Here is a 13,319-nt window from a genome sequence, read left to right on the forward strand (position 1 = left end):
TCTCAGACGTCACAGCCGAACGATATTTTACTTTTATTGCTAAAAGTATGATGGTTTATTGTACGAGAAAAATGTACATGCCTTATAGGAAGACGAAGCACACAGTCTATAAGTTAGCTGTTATTTGATATCTAGACCATACAATAAAGCCAACGACATTATTAGAAATATCTAAACTATATGAATCTTTATATTAAATTTTATAATAATATGACGAAAAAGATATCCGCATTAGAGTATGGACATAAATAGTTTCTTGCAAAAAATTATTTTTCTTTTTCAATAAATTTATTTAGTAATTGTTCGATTATTTCAATTGTACTTTTACTTTTCAATTTTGATAAAAATATTGATGCGTCTAATCTGGTTCAAAGTTGAAACTAATTATTCAAATGTCTGCGTGAAGAATTGGACAAAAGAAACTTTATTTTAATATTAAAATTTTGGAGCTCTATAAAAAACTAAAAGATGAATTGCTATTAACTCGCCGGTTTATCTAAAAATTTTATTCTCAAAATTGTCGAGGGTCACAGTTTCTGCGATCTGTGATGTGTATAAACATTTCTCAGCAGTAAACCAAAATAAGCCGACAAGCGCGCTAATCGAGAAGGATGACAACGCTCTTTAAATCGGATTGTGTGATTTGTGGCGCTAGCGTGCGATATACTTTGGTTTATAGATCGAGGCAGTTCGGCACTATCGATATGATTTATTTACATTATACACTACACTATTTTTAAACCGGCGATTCGGTGAGCTGTTGGAAATAATTAAAGTACGTTCATTCTTTAGTCAACAAATTTCTTTGTGATATTCGGATATACGTGGATCGTATTGAAGCGACTCTCATAGAGAAATTGACGCTTATACTATCACAACTGGCTGCTTCTTATAATTAATTTCTCGTTGAGATTTTATTAATTAAACTCATTGATTGAATCCTCTTATTGGTAAGTTTTGATAAATTTTACACTCTGTATTTAAAATCAAATAAAGCTACGATGACGACATATACAGCATCCGAATTGAAATTCACACACATTTTTAGAATTGGTTTGCACTGACTAAACTTAATATATTACATATGTCAAAATTGCATATGCATATAGATAATGTTAATAAAATAATAGTGCATGTATGTAGGCGTGCACAGTTTAGACAGTGTACCTATTATGATATACGAATAGGATTATGCTTTAGACCATAATAAATTGAATATTTATTTATATAATACGATCGAGTCAAAGGTCAATCTCAATCGAAGATAACCCTATTTCATCATACTTATTTTATATTTTTGCTTTTCAACTTTGAATAAAAATAATTGTTACATCGCGATGTAAATTTTTATTTGAAAACTGTAATAATCGAATTTTAATACTCCTTGTGTTAAACACTTTTCTCTTCCAGAATAAAGAACAATGGATATCCATAAATTATTACCTGAAGGGCTTAAGATAGAAAGTCCTTTTACTTGGGAGTTGGATTTAAAACAAGTTAGTAGTTTTCATGAAGAAGAAGCAGTGTTAGCTGACTATGAAGAATGCCCAGTAACACATTTTCTTGAGATGAACACATTTGCATATATTAGATCTATGCAAGGAAAAATTGATGCAGCTGAAGAATTTATTAGAGAAATTAATAATGTTTGGAACGACATTTATGAAAGGTAACTGAAGGGCTCATAGGCACCTTTAAATCGAAAATTTTTTCTATTCAATTTTTAGAAAGGGCTTTTTTTTCTCTTTCCATTCGAAGTTGCGTTTGTGACCTTTGATATTCGGAAGAAGATTACCTTACCTGGTAGGGTGTTGTAACTTAATTTTGTACGTTTTGAACGTTACGATAGATGATCAAAAACACGACTCACCGCAAAACGCAGAAGAAGAAAAAATTTATCAGGAAAAGTATACAAAAAAGATTCACGAAAAGTGCTGTATCTCAGTGAAAAATCAACTTTTCAGAGTTTTGAAAAATGCAATGAAAGGGAAAAAAACCTTTCCAAAAATTGAATAAGAATATTTTCGATTTATATGGGACTATGAACCCTTAAAATGATTAATTTAAAACCAACTAAACATCTACTGTTTTTACAGAGTTTCAGAGCAAAAAGATTGCTCAGTCAACGTACTAATGCATATAAAAGATGCAACAGCTTATTGCATATATTTAATTGCTGGAAAAAAAGACCAATCAGAAGAAATGGAAATGAAAATAAAAAATGCAAATGATTTCAAATCTGATATTGAAAAAGGAACTATAGTTGGATCTCAGGCTATAGCTTTAAGTCTGTTTAAAGAAAAAAGTATAGATATATCTTTGAAATTAGCTAAACAGGCTATTTCATATGTTCCCAACTGTGCATTGTGGCACTATGTAACTGCCAAGTGTCTACGAAGAAAAAGACGTTGTCAAGAGAATTGTTTAATTGTTTCTGAAGAAGAAGAAAATGAATTTTTGAAATGCTATGAGTTATCACAAACTGATCAATACAGATTGTGTGTTGCAAGAATGTATAAGGAAAGTAAAAATTGGAAAAAATGTTCAGATATATACAATGAAATCTACAGTAAAGAGCCAACAAACATGAAAGTGAGATTAATTCTGGCCTTGTATTTCATGAATAAAAAGGATTTTTTCAAGGCCAAAAATTGTTTAGATTATGTTGAAAAGTTATTGCCTCCAGAAAAAACATCAAAAACTTACTATCATTATTTGGGAAAATATTATGAAAAAACTAAAGATTTCGCAGTAAGTTTTTCGAAATTGAACCGATCGATAATAACAATTTATTGAGATAACTCTTTTTCCAGAAAGCAAAAGAAAACTATTTAAAAGCTATTGGAGATACAGGCAATTTTCCTGCTGATATGGATCATTTTAATCTTATTAGATGTAGTTCAAAGAATAATTATAACGGTATTAAATACCTTCAAGATATGCTAAAAAGATATGAAGACAACAAAAGTCGTTCTTTGAATATATTGGTTCATTTAGGCATCATTTATTTAATTGAAAACAAAAATTTGAAGCTAGCAGCCGATTATTTTTTAAAGGCTATAAAAATAAATCCTTGCGATCCGCAATTAACGGTAAAATCAAAAGTATTTTAAGTTACTGGTTGAATTGATTTTCTTAACTTATAAAAATATTTTTTATTTCAGGATTACCGTTCATTTTATCATAAAAGAAATTATAACATTTTTCAATTGATTAGTAGAAACATTCTGACAGGAAATGAAAATAATTACGGGAATACTCTCAAAGAATTGAAAAATTATTGCATTGAATATAAAAAGAGAGTAGAAAAGAACAATGTCGTAGATTCACTGGACGAGAAATTTGCTAAAGCACTTTCCCTTAAAGAATAGTAACATTAGAAATTCACGCAGGAAAAATTTAAAACCAAAAGCATGATTGGTTATGCTATACTTGCAATTTTAATGGTCAATTTGAATTTGAAACAGCGAGATGTTTATGTGCTCAACAACAAGAACCTATTTCCTATGCAATTATTGACTTTCAAAATGAAAAGAGACCCGAATGACTGAAAATATAACCAAGACACACAAATTAAAAAATTACATTTTTATATGGCGTTGTCCAGTTATAATTTTATTGATGCTTATTAAAAGTTGTTTTTGTAACTAAGTGTAGTTTTTAGAGAGCATATTGATTAAAAAATCATGTTTTAGAAATTGATTTTAAAGTGTACTAATATAAAAGTGTTTGTATCAATTACAATTTTAAATTGTATCAAAGTTTTGAGTATTAATTCAATACTATACTTTTAATGTAATGTAACATCGGAAATGGTCTTTAACAATAAATATTGTTTGATTATGCATATAAACTGTTTTTTTTTTCAATCACTGTTGTTGAAAGGCCTTTCATCAGAATCATACTTTTAATTAAAAAATGGCCATCAATGTGCTGGAGAACTCGACAGAGTGTTAAGTTAGAACAAGAAATTTACGATTTTTATGAGAATTTAGTCCACAATATATCTTTACATCGGGTGCGCGGGCGGCACGAGTATAAATTAACATTTAGAGAAGTTATTTTTAATTGTTTATTGTTAAATGAAAAGTTACGAGTCGACTAACAGCTACAATGAAACAACAGCATAAAACCGCCCTTGAATTTGAATCGTAACACAACATCGCTAGTGTTAGGAGTGCAAGAATTACTTCGGCAAATAAACTCTACCATTTTTACATGTCAGTGCTGCCAACATGAGTAATGTTCGCATTTGATTACTTGCTTTTTCAATCACATTAGAACCACCAAAAGTGATTGAAGAACAAACTCTTGACTACACATAACATTCCTTTGTTATACAAGAAAGTAGTGGATTATGCTAGGATTGGACATCTTTCACAGTCGAATCCCGCCTACTAGTGCGATTTCATTTCACAACATAACTCGCTGTGCTTCAATTCATTTTCAAAGAGACACTTTTTTGTATCGCTAAATATTCGGTGAGTTTAATAATAATTAGTAATAAAGTACTATGTAAAATAAAAACAAACAAAAACAATATCTGATAAAATTTATACAGAAAATCGTACTTACTCGATGTAATAATACGAATTTTATGCATATGCTTTTAGTAAAAGTATCATATTATTTTTCATCATAATGTAACAACATTAATTCGTCCTTTTTGAATTCAAACAAAAATAATAGTGAATTCAACAAAAAATGTTCATCATATAAGTGAAGATAAAATAAAAATTATTTGAAAAATTGAGAAACATGTAGCAAGGTTCTTTGCATGATATAATTTTCTTCTTTACTTTCAGAACTAAGTTGCAATGGATATCCATGAATTACCATCTACAAACCTTACAATGGAATGTCCATTTACCTGGCAATTGGACTTACAAAAAGTTTGTGATTTTTGTGAGGAAGATAAGACCTTAGCCGATTATACAGAAGCACCGATATCATGTTATATTCAAATGGTGACTTTTGCATACATTAGATATATGCAAGGGAGGATTGTTGCTGCTGAAGAATTAATTGAACAAATTAATGATCTTTGGGAAAGAATTTATGAAAGGTTGCTACATAAAATATATTTTTGGTTTGCCTCAAAAATTAACTGTTTATTGTTGTTACAGTGTTTCAGAGCAAAAAGTTTATTCAATTGATGTACTGATGCACATAAAAGATGCAACAGCATATCACATATATTCAATGATAGGAAAAAAAGAAAAAGCAAAAGAAATGGAAATGAAAATAAAAGATGCAAATAATTTCAAATCTGATATTGAAAAAGGAACTATAGTTGGATGTCAAGCTTTAGCGACAAAACTACTTGACGAGAAAAAACAAATTCCAGATATTTCTCTAAAACTAGCCAAACTAGCTTCTTCATATGTTCCCAACTGTGCGTTGTGGCACTATGTAATTGCTGAGTGTCTTCGAATGCAGAGACGCTTTCATAATTTTAGTGCAAATATCTCAGAAGAAGAGACAAATGAGTATTTAAAATGTTATGAGTTATCAGAATCTGATCATTTCTACATGTGTGTTGCAAGATTGTACCGGGAGAGTAATAATTGGGAAAAATGTTCAGACATGTACAATAGTCTTTACCTTAAAGAGCCTACAAGCTTGAGAACAAGATTATCTCTTGTCTTATTTTTTTTAAGTTCAAAAGATTTTGTGAAGGCTAAAGATTGTTTGGACTACATTGAAAAAATATTACCTCCAAAAAAGTCAAATAAAACTTACTATCATTATCTGGCAAGATATTATGAAAAAACTAGAAATTATCCTGTAAGTATTTAAAAATGTCAACAATCAATAACATCTTTTGAGATTCTCTTTTTTTTTCAGAAAGCCAAAGAAAATTATTTGAAAGCTATTGGTACAAATAATTTTCCTGCAGATATGGATTACCTTATTCTTATTAGAAATACTTCAAATTCAAAGTATGATTATGAAGTTATCAAGCACCTCAAAAGTATGTTAAACAGATATAAAGATAACAAAAGTCTCACTGTACACATAATGTTGACCTTAGCTATCACTTATTTGTTTAAAAACAAAAATTTAAAGCTTGCAGCTGATTATTTTTTAAAAGCTATCCAGACAAATCCACATGATCCTCAATTAGAGGTAAGAATAAAAAACATGTTTAAATCTCTGATTTAAGTGATTTTCTGATTTGAAAAATAACTTTTTATTTCAGAATTTTCAGACGCGTTTTAGAGATGTAGATAGGTATAATATTTTTGAATTGATCAGTTCAAAAATCCTGACAGGAAATGAAGATAATTACGGAAATACTCTTCAAGAATTGAAAAATCATTGTATTAAATACAAAAATCGCAAAGAAAATAATGTTTCAGATTTACTAAGCTTAAGTGTTGCTGAAACTTTATCTCTCAATAAATAAAATTCGAAATGCATTCAGGGAACAATAAATCTCTGCCTATCAATATAAACTTTGATTTAATTGAGACAAAGAGTATAAATTGATATTATTGTAACACTTGTCAATGTGAGCATTTATTATATTCTACTTCATGATTAGAAGAATATTTTTGTACGATTTTCAATTGTATGTAAGAGTATATGACGCTTGTTGATAACTAACGGAATAATGCTGTAGTTAGATAGTTGAGATTGACTATTATTATCAATAAATTCCGTTTAAATACTCTCATCACTTTGATTTGTTATTTGAGATACTGTTGCTGAATTGAGTCTAAAATGGAAACGAAAATTTAACGATTGTTATATTACAGTTTAAAATGCACCCTGTCATCGCTTTTCAACTTTTCATAGTGGATGTTAGTGATCAAGTATGAAATACCCTTGTTGTATAACTATTTTGGAAACGACACTAAAAAACGCCACTTGAATTCATAAACCGATTTACAATGCAATTTTTTCCCGCTACAGTATCGTCTCGTGGCTCACTTGAATCGAACATTGATAAATTTATCATTTTAAAACGATTATAAACATATTACCGAAAACCATTAAATAATTTTTATTCCCTTTGTAACAAACTTTGACGAAATCAGATTGTCTCATTGAAATTGTAGAGGTGTAAAAGTTAGCCTTCCAGGATAACAAGGAAGAAAGACATGAAACATTTTTTACGTTGTATCATATTATAAATTTTTGTTTGATTGTTGTTTTTTGAGAGCTTTCGAGTCTTCGCGATGGAATGATTGGGAATAGTTGTGTTGTCGAATTTGATCAGAGTGGTTTTATTGAGTAATACAAAAAAATTTCTTGTCGAGAGTTAAAGCTACGCTGGTGTTACCATCCGTCGATTCATCCTGCAAGCTCGATAATGGGATCGGTGACTCAGGACTAAGGATGAGTTTAACTGTGAAATTATCTAACAGCCTAATAGTGGGATTCCCGATCATTTCTATCGTGACTGGGGCTTCGCTTCTCAACAAGACTTTTTCATTAAAAATCTAGTGAGTTCAGCTTTTTCATTAAAAACTAGGTAAGAGAGCTTGGTGATCTGTATTCTATAATCATATTTCTCATTAGAACGTTTTTTTATAAGCTCATCGTATGCAAATGAAATTGAACAAAAGTAACAATGGCGAGATTACATTACCTTATCCAAACCTTAATTCTTCATACGATTGAAATTTAGAATACTTGTGCGTAATATGAGATGTGCAGTTGATTTTTCTTAAGATCGTAATAAGTTGAGTACTTATTTATTTATTAAATGAAAAGAGCCGATGTTAATCTTATTCAAATACAGTATACTTTATTGCATAGTTTTGCCCTGAAGCCCAATTTAAAATTCAGTAAAATTTTTTAGGGTGACATATTAAGTTATATCATATTATTTTGTGTTTCTGAACTTAAAATGTGAATAATATATAATGATTGCTTCAACATAAAATACTAGTTAAATAATTTGAAATTTGAAAATATTGATTTAAACACTGCAATTGTGTTATGTATTTGTACTTTTTTTATCAAGCGCCTTTCTTTTCAGTGCAAAGAATAATGGATATCCATAAATTATTACCTAAAGGGCTTAAGATAGAAAGTCCATTTACATGGAAATTGGACCAAAGAAATATTAAAAAATTTTGTGAAGAAAAAATCGTGCGCGATTATGAAAATTGGCCTATCTCATGTTTTATTATGATGAATACATTTGCATACATTCAATTTATGATAGGAAATAGTATTGCTGCTGAAGAATTAATTGCGAAAATCAATGCTATTTGGGATAATATTTATGAAAGGTGCTGTATAAAATAAATTTCTGATTTCTCGAAAAAAACTAACTGTTTATTGTTGTTACAGGGTTTCGGAGCAAAAAGTTTATTCCATCGATGTACTAATACACATAAAAGATGCAACAGCTTTTCATATTTATTCAATGATTGGGAAGGAAGAAAAAGCAAAAGAAATAGAAAGAAAAATAAAAGATGCGAATGATTTCAAATCTGATATTGATAAAGCTACTGTATTTGGATGTCAAGCTATAGCGACAAAACTGCTTAATGATACACATCCAGATATTTCTATAGAACTATCAAAATTAGCTTCTTCATATGCTCCTAATTGTGTATTATGGCACTATATAACTGCTGAGTACCTTAGAAAAAAAAGACGTTATGAACACCGCAGTCTATGTGTTTCAGAAGAAGAAAAAAATGAGTATCTAAAATGTTACGAACTATCTCAATCCATTGATTATGGCATGTCTGTTGCTAGAATGTACATGGAGAGTGGAAATTGGGGAAAATGTTCGGAAATTTACAATGAAATCTACTTGAAAGAGCCTAAATGGAAGAAATTCAGATTCATTCTTGCCCTATTTTTCATAAAAAACAAAGATTTTGTTAAGGCCAAAAATTGTTTGGATTACGTTAAAAACACATATCCTGCAGAAAAAAGGACTAAAACTTACTATCATTATCTAGCAAGATATTATGAAAAAACTAGAAATTATCCTGTAAGTATTTAAAAATGTCAACAATCAATAACATCTTTTGAGATTCTCTTCTTTTCAGAAAGCTAAAAAAAATTATCTGAAAGCTATTGGTGAAGCGGGTAATTTCCCTGCTGATATAGATTATTTTAATCTTATTAGAAATACTTCGTTAAAATCAAATAATTATGATGCCATTGCATACCTTGAAAGTATGTTGAAAAGATATCAAGACAACAAAAGTCTTACTATATATATCTTGTTACATATAGCAATTACTCATTTATTGGAATGCAAAAATTTGAAGGCAGCTGCTGATTATTTTTTAAAGGCGATCAAGATGAATCCTTGTGATGCACAATTTGAGGTAAAAATTAAAAGTATGTATATATAACTTTTTGATTACATCTTATTTGTAAATCGCAATTATATTTCAGAATTTTCAGTCGCGTATCACAGGTAAAAATTATTATAATATTTATGATTTGATTCGTAAAAAAATCCTTTCAGAGAATAAAAGTAGTAATGAAGATACTTTGAAGAAATTGGAAAATTATTGCACTGAATATGAAAAAAAGATCAGTGAATCGCAATCATTCAGATTCATGAACCAACAATTTTCTGATGCTTTGTTATTTGATAAACAGTAATATAAATTCAATCTATTTTTATAACTTTTTATAACTTGCTTTTTTATTCGAATATAATTCTACAACTAATAATATTTTGACTGTAAGAACTTACTCACTGAACTTACTTACTGAAATTGAAGTTTTAAAATTAAAATATGTTTAATAGTTTTAATTATTCCTAATAAATTGTAATACTTCCTTTTCCTGTTTTATTAAAATAAATTTTTTTATTTAATTATTTAAAAAAATATTATTAAATGCACTAAAAGAAGCACTAGTAAATTGTTTCTTCGATCATCTATAATACTCATAGCGAACAAAGTCGTACTATTTAAAAAAATAAAAATGTCTCGTCTATTGTAATAAATAATATTTAATCATTCATGTACCGATTGTCTTATTTTTTAATTACTGCTTGATAAAAGGACTTCCTTAATTGTACTCTCTGAGTATCAGCAACAATTTTTTTTCGTTCAAAAAAATACACATTTTTTAATAATCCCTAACATTGATCATTTAAGTTTCAATAATGGTCTCATTTTCATTAAATAGATAAATATTCGTAAGCTATTAACCATGCATTTGGAAATTTTAAATTATGGTAGAGAATTTTCAAATTCGAGTTAAAATTTACAATTGCTTAATAATTCTTCGAGTCGTAATTCAGTAAAAAATTGCAAGATTCGTCCTAATAAAATTCAAAAATTAATTGCAATCATTTTCCGTAAAAGAAATTGTCATGTGGTAAGATGTAACTTCCCTGATTCATGTACAGTTCGTACTGTACGTCATAACGATCGTCTGCATCTGCTGAGAGGCGTACGGACGGGGAAAGCACTGCGTAGCCGCAAAGCGCTCGTAGGCGGTTCGTCGCCCGACTCGCGCAATGATATACAAGCTCGCGCGTCAATTCTCGGCTCCAGCGGCCAGTCGATCTAGCTACTTGCGCTCGGAGCTACTCGCGCGTTCACCGTAGTCAATTCGCACATGCGATGCATTCGATTTTGAGATGGTACCTGCTGCTGGCCCTCTGCAGCGGGGTCGTCCGTTCGGTGATCGAACCCGAGGAGGACAACGAGATACCGCGCGAATCGGCAAGTCCGTTGAAAAACGCCAGCTCCGCTGCCACGGAGGTGGGTAAAAACGTACGCGTCGACTGGAACAAGTCCATCGTCGAGACGTACGAGACGGCCGTCCAGGCCTACCTGGACGAGGACTGGAAGGGCTGCGTGCGGGGCTTCGACGAGCTCGCCGCGAAATATCGCCAGCTCAAGTCGACGCTGATCGACTGCCGTCGCCAATGTCGCAACGAACTCGAGCAGAGCTTCAAGCCCATCTGGCCGGAGAACATCGAGGATCTGCACTTTTACGAGCGAAAGATCCAAGAGGCTCTGTGCGTGCTCAACTGCCATCAGGACTATCGCGAGCTGCCGGGACACAAGCAGGCCCTCCGGCGCGTCCCCCAGAAGTTCGAGTGGAAGCTCGTGGGCGGCGAGTACTTCGCCTACCTGCACGTCTGCTACTACCAGTTGGACATGCTCCAAGAGGCGGCCAACGCCGCCTACTCCTACCTCGTCTGGCACGCCGATCACCAGCCCAGCCGAGCGGCTCTGGCCTGGTACATGCAGATGCCCGAGGTCGACAACACGACCATTCGCAATCTGCTGGCCGAGGACTTCGTGGCCGATTACGTGGCCGGCGTCAAGGCCTACGAGTCCGGCTACTACGAGGAGGCCGTGGTCAGGCTCGAGGCCGCGGTGGCCTCCTACCTCGAGGGCGAGGAGCAGTGCCGCTACTACTGCGAGGGCTCCTTCGAGCAGAGCTGGAATCCCGACTTCGTCACCTCCGTCTCCAATCACTTCGTCTTCGATCTCAACTGCAAGCGGCGATGCTCGCGACTGCTCAACACCATCGACGGCGAGTACCGCGACGCACTGCTCGTGCAATTCTTCAATTACCTGCAGTTCGCCTACTACAAGCTCAACGAGATCGGCAGCGCCTGCGAGGCCGTCGCGACCTTCCTGCTCTTCTTCCCAGCCGACGAGACTATGCTGTCCAACAAGGCCTACTACGAGTCCTTGCCGACCGTCAGGCCGGAGCACTTCGAGCCGAGGGAGGAGCTGCGAAAGTATTTCTTGAGGCAGGAGTACGAGATGAGGCTGCTGCTGCTCGTCGAGGAGAAATTTTCACCGATAGAGGAGAGGCTTATAAAGTTGGATAAGACTCAGAATCAATGAGCGCTCATTTTCACTAATTAGCTAATTTTTTTTTTATCTCGGCTAAAATTTAAACCAGAAGGCTGGTATTTTTTTACCGTCGAGTACGTTTTGGTCACAGCTTGTACTTCGATTAAAGTCAATCGGAAAATGTTAGAAAAAATGTATTCATTCCAAATTTCTGTAAATAAGGTAAATAAGAAAATTGTTCTTGCAAACAAAGGCTGTATCGTTTAAAAGTTTCGTAAGCGAATTTGTTGCAGGATTCATTAGGAATTGTAGAGTTCGAATAAAACTATAATTTTCGTAAGAGATCTGAAATGGAATTTTCTTATGACATTACGTTACATTTTAGTGATACATATCAACTTATTTACTATATATTGAATACATTCATCCACAGTATCAAACGATCGGAATAATGTGACAATTACTTGTGATTCAAAGGGCGAAATTATATACAATTTAAACAATCTAAAAATTATAAAGTACATGAATTGAATGAAAAATTACCATGGGTTTAATTTGTAATTATTGCTCATTGATATCATTTTCATTCGGTACTCTATGATTTCAAAAATTGTATCGTTTTCGATTTAAAATCGATATTTAAATATTTAAAATTTTCAAAAAATGATTGTATTATAGTCTAAAGACTGATTCATGAATTGATTTACAATTATAATCGAAAAATTTGTTCGCATGTTGCGTCAAGGTATCTTAGCGTTAAGAATTATTTACACAAGTAAATCAAAAATTATTAAAATTAAAATGTATAATGTATTTCAAAGTGAGATTTGCCATGGAAAAATAGGATACATCTAGATATCAAAAACAAGTTTGAAATCACACTCACATTTGTTACGAATTTTTTTTCAGTCTATTTTTTTCTTTCGTTTCATTGAAACATTGGGAATTTATCCAACTAATGTTATTTTGTTACGAATGACAAATAATTTTGTATATATTTACACACTCATACACCACCTTTTTTAAAAATAAGTAATCAGTACTGCATTTCCTTACATCTGTGAATTTACGAATAAATCATAGAACAAATTGAAAAAATATTATTTATAAAATTAATGAAAAAAAAAATGTAGAACCTCGAAAGTTGAAAAATTAATCACAATTTATACAATATTTTGTAACTTTCGAATGGTTTTTCATTCATAATTATTCAAATCAATTTTCATTGGTGCTTTACCAACTGAATAGCAATAGGGTATACATTTATTCAAATAAGAATAATTTGTATTTTGAATTTTGTTTTGGTTCAAAAATGTTGCTTACGCCAATAAATGAAAAAATATTTCATAATTAAAAAGTTATTATATTGAAAACTAATATCAAAGCACCTGTATGAGCTCTTTAATTTTTTTACACACCTTCCAGTTACAAATAGCAATTTTAACTAGAAATGGCATTGCATCGTAGCTAAGGCTTGAATGCGCAAACGTTTATTTGGAAATTTATGCATATTTAATCATCACTTATGTAAAGCTTGTCATTATTAAAATTGTACATACTTGC

At 31.9% G+C, this 13,319-nt stretch overlaps 3 protein-coding genes and 1 long non-coding RNA gene across 4 annotated transcripts; all 4 read left to right on the forward strand.

Annotated features, from left to right (window-relative positions):
- The first annotated feature begins 649 nt into the window (after positions 1 to 649).
- On the forward strand, positions 650 to 3,371 carry LOC106658301. The gene is made up of 5 exons (XM_014380196.2): positions 650 to 950; positions 1,411 to 1,669; positions 2,097 to 2,751; positions 2,814 to 3,092; positions 3,165 to 3,371. The coding sequence occupies exons 2-5, from the start codon at positions 1,422 to 1,424 to the stop codon at positions 3,369 to 3,371; spliced, it is 1,389 nt and encodes a 462-aa protein (XP_014235682.1). The 5' UTR covers positions 650 to 950; positions 1,411 to 1,421.
- A 922-nt stretch (positions 3,372 to 4,293) lies between these two features.
- Positions 4,294 to 6,646, forward strand: LOC106658377. Its single transcript, XM_014380289.2, has 5 exons — positions 4,294 to 4,481; positions 4,806 to 5,065; positions 5,127 to 5,787; positions 5,848 to 6,129; positions 6,203 to 6,646. The coding sequence occupies exons 2-5, from the start codon at positions 4,818 to 4,820 to the stop codon at positions 6,407 to 6,409; spliced, it is 1,398 nt and encodes a 465-aa protein (XP_014235775.1). The 5' UTR covers positions 4,294 to 4,481; positions 4,806 to 4,817; the 3' UTR covers positions 6,410 to 6,646.
- Positions 6,647 to 7,391: 745 nt separating this feature from the next.
- On the forward strand, positions 7,392 to 8,393 carry LOC111693466. Its single transcript, XR_002763418.1, has 3 exons — positions 7,392 to 7,480; positions 7,991 to 8,246; positions 8,308 to 8,393. It is a non-coding gene; the product is annotated as an uncharacterized LOC111693466 (long non-coding RNA).
- Positions 8,394 to 10,524: 2,131 nt separating this feature from the next.
- Positions 10,525 to 12,311, forward strand: LOC106658373 (prolyl 3-hydroxylase 2-like). Its single transcript, XM_014380283.1, has one exon. The coding sequence runs from the start codon at positions 10,563 to 10,565 to the stop codon at positions 11,805 to 11,807; it is 1,245 nt and encodes a 414-aa protein (XP_014235769.1). The 5' UTR covers positions 10,525 to 10,562; the 3' UTR covers positions 11,808 to 12,311.
- Positions 12,312 to 13,319: the final 1,008 nt, after the last annotated feature.

This window comes from Trichogramma pretiosum, unplaced genomic scaffold (assembly GCF_000599845.2).
Source record: "Trichogramma pretiosum strain Unisexual culture from Peru unplaced genomic scaffold, Tpre_2.0 scaffold70, whole genome shotgun sequence".
Classification (NCBI taxonomy): Eukaryota; Metazoa; Arthropoda; class Insecta; order Hymenoptera; family Trichogrammatidae; genus Trichogramma; species Trichogramma pretiosum.